Here is a 4,017-nt window from a genome sequence, read left to right as displayed (position 1 = left end):
AAAAGAGAAATGTGTTCTAAAACCTCAATTAGAAAATATGCTAACTTCTTCATTAAAAATTTGAAAAGACTATTAATTAAAATAAGAAGAGCCACTCAGAGTTTAAGTCCTATAAAACCAAGATCAGAAATCAACTGTACTTGGACAGTTGAGAAATCAGTGGCCAGCTTCCATGGTGGCCGGCTGATAGGACAGTATGTGCCCCTCAAATAAGAACACTGCCAACCAAGACTACCCCAGAATTCTCCAAAGTAAATTGAAAAATAAAAACTGAAACTGTCCATTATTTTTACGTAATTTCAAATACTGCATTTTAAAATGTGTTCTTGAGAGCTCATATTTCTCTTTAGTAGTCTACTGTAGGATAACTGATGAATTATCATAGGGTAATAATTGATGAATTAGTATTTGAAAGTAAAACGAATTCCTTGCTACATTTTGAAGGGGCCATAAGATTAGAATGTCCTTAGGAAAAAGCCAGATGACTGTTTACTAGAAGCCTCATATAGTGGTCTCCTAGCTTGCTTCTCTCTTGCTGTGATAGAACACTCTGACCAAATACAAAAGTTGGGGAAAAAAGGGTTTATTTGGTATACACGTCTGGATCACAGTTCATCATTGTTGGAAGCCAGGACAGGATCCCAGGGTAGGAACCAAAGCACAGATCATGAGGGTACACTGCTTACTGGTTTGCTCTCCTAGCCAGTGCTGGTCCCTTGCTCAGTTTCTTTTCTTATAAAACCTAGGCCCACCTGCCCAGGGGTGGTACCACACACAGTGGGCTGGGCCCTCCAACATCAACAAGCAGTCAAGAGAATGCTTCACAGAACCCCAGCCAATCTGATGTAGAAAATTCCTTAATTGAGGTTCCCTCTTCCTAGGTGTGTCAAGTTACAAACAGTAAGGCTTTTTTGTTTGTTGGTTTTGCTTTTTTTAAAAAAAAGAAGGTCTCACAGTAACCAGGCTGGTAGTCTCTGATTTTGGATTTTCCTGCCTCTGCCTCCCACATGCTGGGATTACAAATGTGTGTGGCTACTATACCCAGCTCAACTTGCTAACTTTTATTCAAAGTCCAAAGTTACACAACTAATTGGATTCAGATAGGGTAACTGATGCTAATCAACTTCACAAGAGATTAGAGTACATATGCCAACATGGCAAGTGATCAACAGCTGGTACCTAGTACCCCAAAAACAGTTCAGGCATCCAGTGACCTGAGCAGCCTGTGTCCCAGGCAGGGTCTCTTGTTCATGGTCTTGGAATATCAGAGAAGCTAAGTTTAATCATAGAAAGTTGCTTGGTGAACACAAGATTGAAACAGAGAAGTACTTTTATGGGCTGGTCCACTTAGGCCAAGATGAGACTTCATGAGTCGTCACTGACATGCAAGAGCACAACTCTAAGTGACACAAGTCTATAAGTAACTATCACACTGTGAGTGGATTTCTAAGTTAATATGAGAAAGTGGCATAATTTCTTTATTCTCAGACTTCAGTGACATGCTGCTTTGCTGGCCCAATGTAGTGCTAATGCTGCCAAGGAAGGACGAACACTGAGACCATTAGCGAAAACTAAGTACAAATGAGCTGGAGAAAACAGAGTAAGAATTAGAAACAGAAAGTTTTCAAATGTTCACAGAAGCCATCATACTCTTTAATCCAGTCTTTCAAGGTCCATTTCCTGATACCCTAATATGTATGTACCTGCCATGCTAGGTACTGGGTTACAGAGACAAAATATGACCATTTCTTCCCGTAAGCATCAATCTTACAAACAAGGCATATATTCATCCTCATAACAGAGCTATGGTCAACTGTCACTGATTCGGAGAAGGAAGTTCATAATGCAAGTATTATTTTGTCTGATTCTTTAAAAGAAGGTATTTGACAAAGAAGGGGCTGATGATCATCCTAGGTGAGGCACCTACAGGATCCTTGGGATAAAGATGACAAACTGTGGAGCTGTGTGGGGGAACACAAGTGTTCTGAAATCCAAGAGAAGCTAGAAAGACCATCAAGGCTTGTAGGCCTTGCAGAGGGGCTGAACCCTACAGGCAGTACATACCCATCAGGGGCTTCAAAGGTGCAGAGCAACAGGAGTAAATCTATTCTCAGAGAAGCTTGGAGAAAGAACTAGAAAAATGCAGGTAAATAGAAAAACACCAAATAGAGTCAAATGTGCGAGTCCAGTTAGAGGTTAAGACAGAAAGGATTTAGAGCAAAGGGTTAAGGAAGGAGATGGAAAATTAAGCTTGGTGGTGACTGGACCGGGGGAACAAGAGTGGAATTACCCGAGGATGAAGTCTCCAGACTGGAGCAGGAGTGGGGACGATGCAAGGGGTGAAGGTTGGACATGGAGCACGAAGCCAAGAAATGACTTCAGCTGTAGACATGCTGAGTTTAAGACAGACTCCCTTGTGGAGAAAACAGACAGTAACTGATCCATGTAGAATACAAATAAGCTAAAATTTCAAAACTACGAACCAATCTGAAGACGATCAAGCTCTGGTGTGAGGAGCCCCGAAGGATAGATTTTGATCAAAAAGTAGATGTACTTATTTGAGGGAGGAGTTCGTTCTTTAAACTCTGGGAATAAGGAATCAGACACAGGTGTGTATGGCTTTACTATTTCTGTACCTAGGGGGAAAATCAAAATAAAGTAGTCAGAGTCTAAAATTGTAAAATCTCTTAAATGAAGATAAAACATAAAAATTTTATGATATTTATCAGTATGTTTAAAGCTAATGTATATTTACCTTCAACTATAAGCTCCACAGTCATGTAATACATTTATTATATAACCTCAAGCCTAAAAATTCAATAATTGATGCTTAATCATGTTTTATTAAGTACAGTCTAAAATAATAAGTCTAGACATTAATAAATTTAGATACCTAAAAAACTTTGTAATATATCACAACACAAATAGTATCAAAAATTTTCCATGGCGATGTAATAATAAATTAACAATTTCAATTACAAACCAAATATTTAGCAATAGTGATGGTCAATGAGGTCATGTGAGGGAGACATTTCACATTTTATTTTATATATTTTTAAATTTTTTTTATGGTCTAAAATGTATTTCTTTGGTAGCTGGATAAAAGGATTGAGAATCCAACTTATCTCAAGGAATAAATTACTTTTAAAAAGTAAAATGAGGTCAGTGTGGTGGCACACGCCTTTAATCCCAGCACTCAGGAGGTGGAGACAGGTGGATCTCTGTGAGTTCAAGGTTGCCTGGTCTCCATAGTGAATCCAGGCCATCTGGAGCTACAGCAAAACCCTGTCTCAAAAAGACAAAAAAAAAATGAAATAAAATAAAAATGAAAATTCACCATATAAGTTTAGCCAAATTCCAAAGAAAGACCAAAATTTCATATATGGCTCTTGACATACACAAAATGACTTCATATGTAAATTAAAACACATAGATTAAAAACTAAATTGAGATCCCAGCACTTGGGAGACAGAAACAGGTGTACCTGTGTAATTTCAAGGCCAGCCTGGTCTATACAGTCAGTTCCACTGCTCTCAAAAAGAAAAATCCCCCAAACAAAAGACCCCCAAAACCCGAACCTAAACTGAGGAAGAGCCCAGCTCCTGACTATTAATGTGACATCAGTGATGATAAAGAAAAATATCCAGTGCCACGATAACACATTGTATCTACCAAATCTTAGCAGGAAAAACTCTTGACTGAAATAATTCACATTTTGCAGTTTCAAGAGGCCAAGAAAATGTTGGATATTAGAAAGAAAGGTAATTAAAACAAGTAAATGAAGAGATTTCCAGATGAAATAAGGGAAAAAAAATTCACACAGCAAGGGAACACATTCCTGAGCTTCTCACACCGGCAGCATACATAAGAGTACCATGTGCAATGATCCACTTCTTTTGAATTTATAAACTCAGCTTTATAAGTGGTTTAGCCCCCTAGGAGCTACTAAGAGAAGTGTGAGTTTGTTTCCAGTGGCAATCTGTATGGAGGACCACTGTGTGCTCCCGCCCTCTTTCC

The 4,017-nt window shown here is 38.6% G+C and overlaps 1 protein-coding gene across 1 annotated transcript in view; it reads right to left on the bottom strand.

The window, feature by feature from the left end:
- Positions 1-935: 935 nt before the first annotated feature.
- LOC103725634 (cytochrome b5 reductase 4) overlaps positions 936-4,017 on the bottom strand; it is a gene marked incomplete at its 5' end in the record, with an annotated part of 20,742 nt that continues 17,660 nt past the window's right edge. The window contains 1 exon segment of the mRNA XM_008822932.1: positions 936-2,636. Coding sequence (XP_008821154.1) covers positions 2,476-2,636 — 161 coding nt within the window.

The sequence above is a fragment of the Nannospalax galili genome, unplaced genomic scaffold, assembly GCF_000622305.1.
Source record: "Nannospalax galili isolate Female #2095 unplaced genomic scaffold, S.galili_v1.0 scaffold5389, whole genome shotgun sequence".
Classification (NCBI taxonomy): domain Eukaryota; kingdom Metazoa; phylum Chordata; class Mammalia; order Rodentia; family Spalacidae; genus Nannospalax; species Nannospalax galili.
This window is presented reverse-complemented; position numbering and strand designations above follow the sequence as displayed.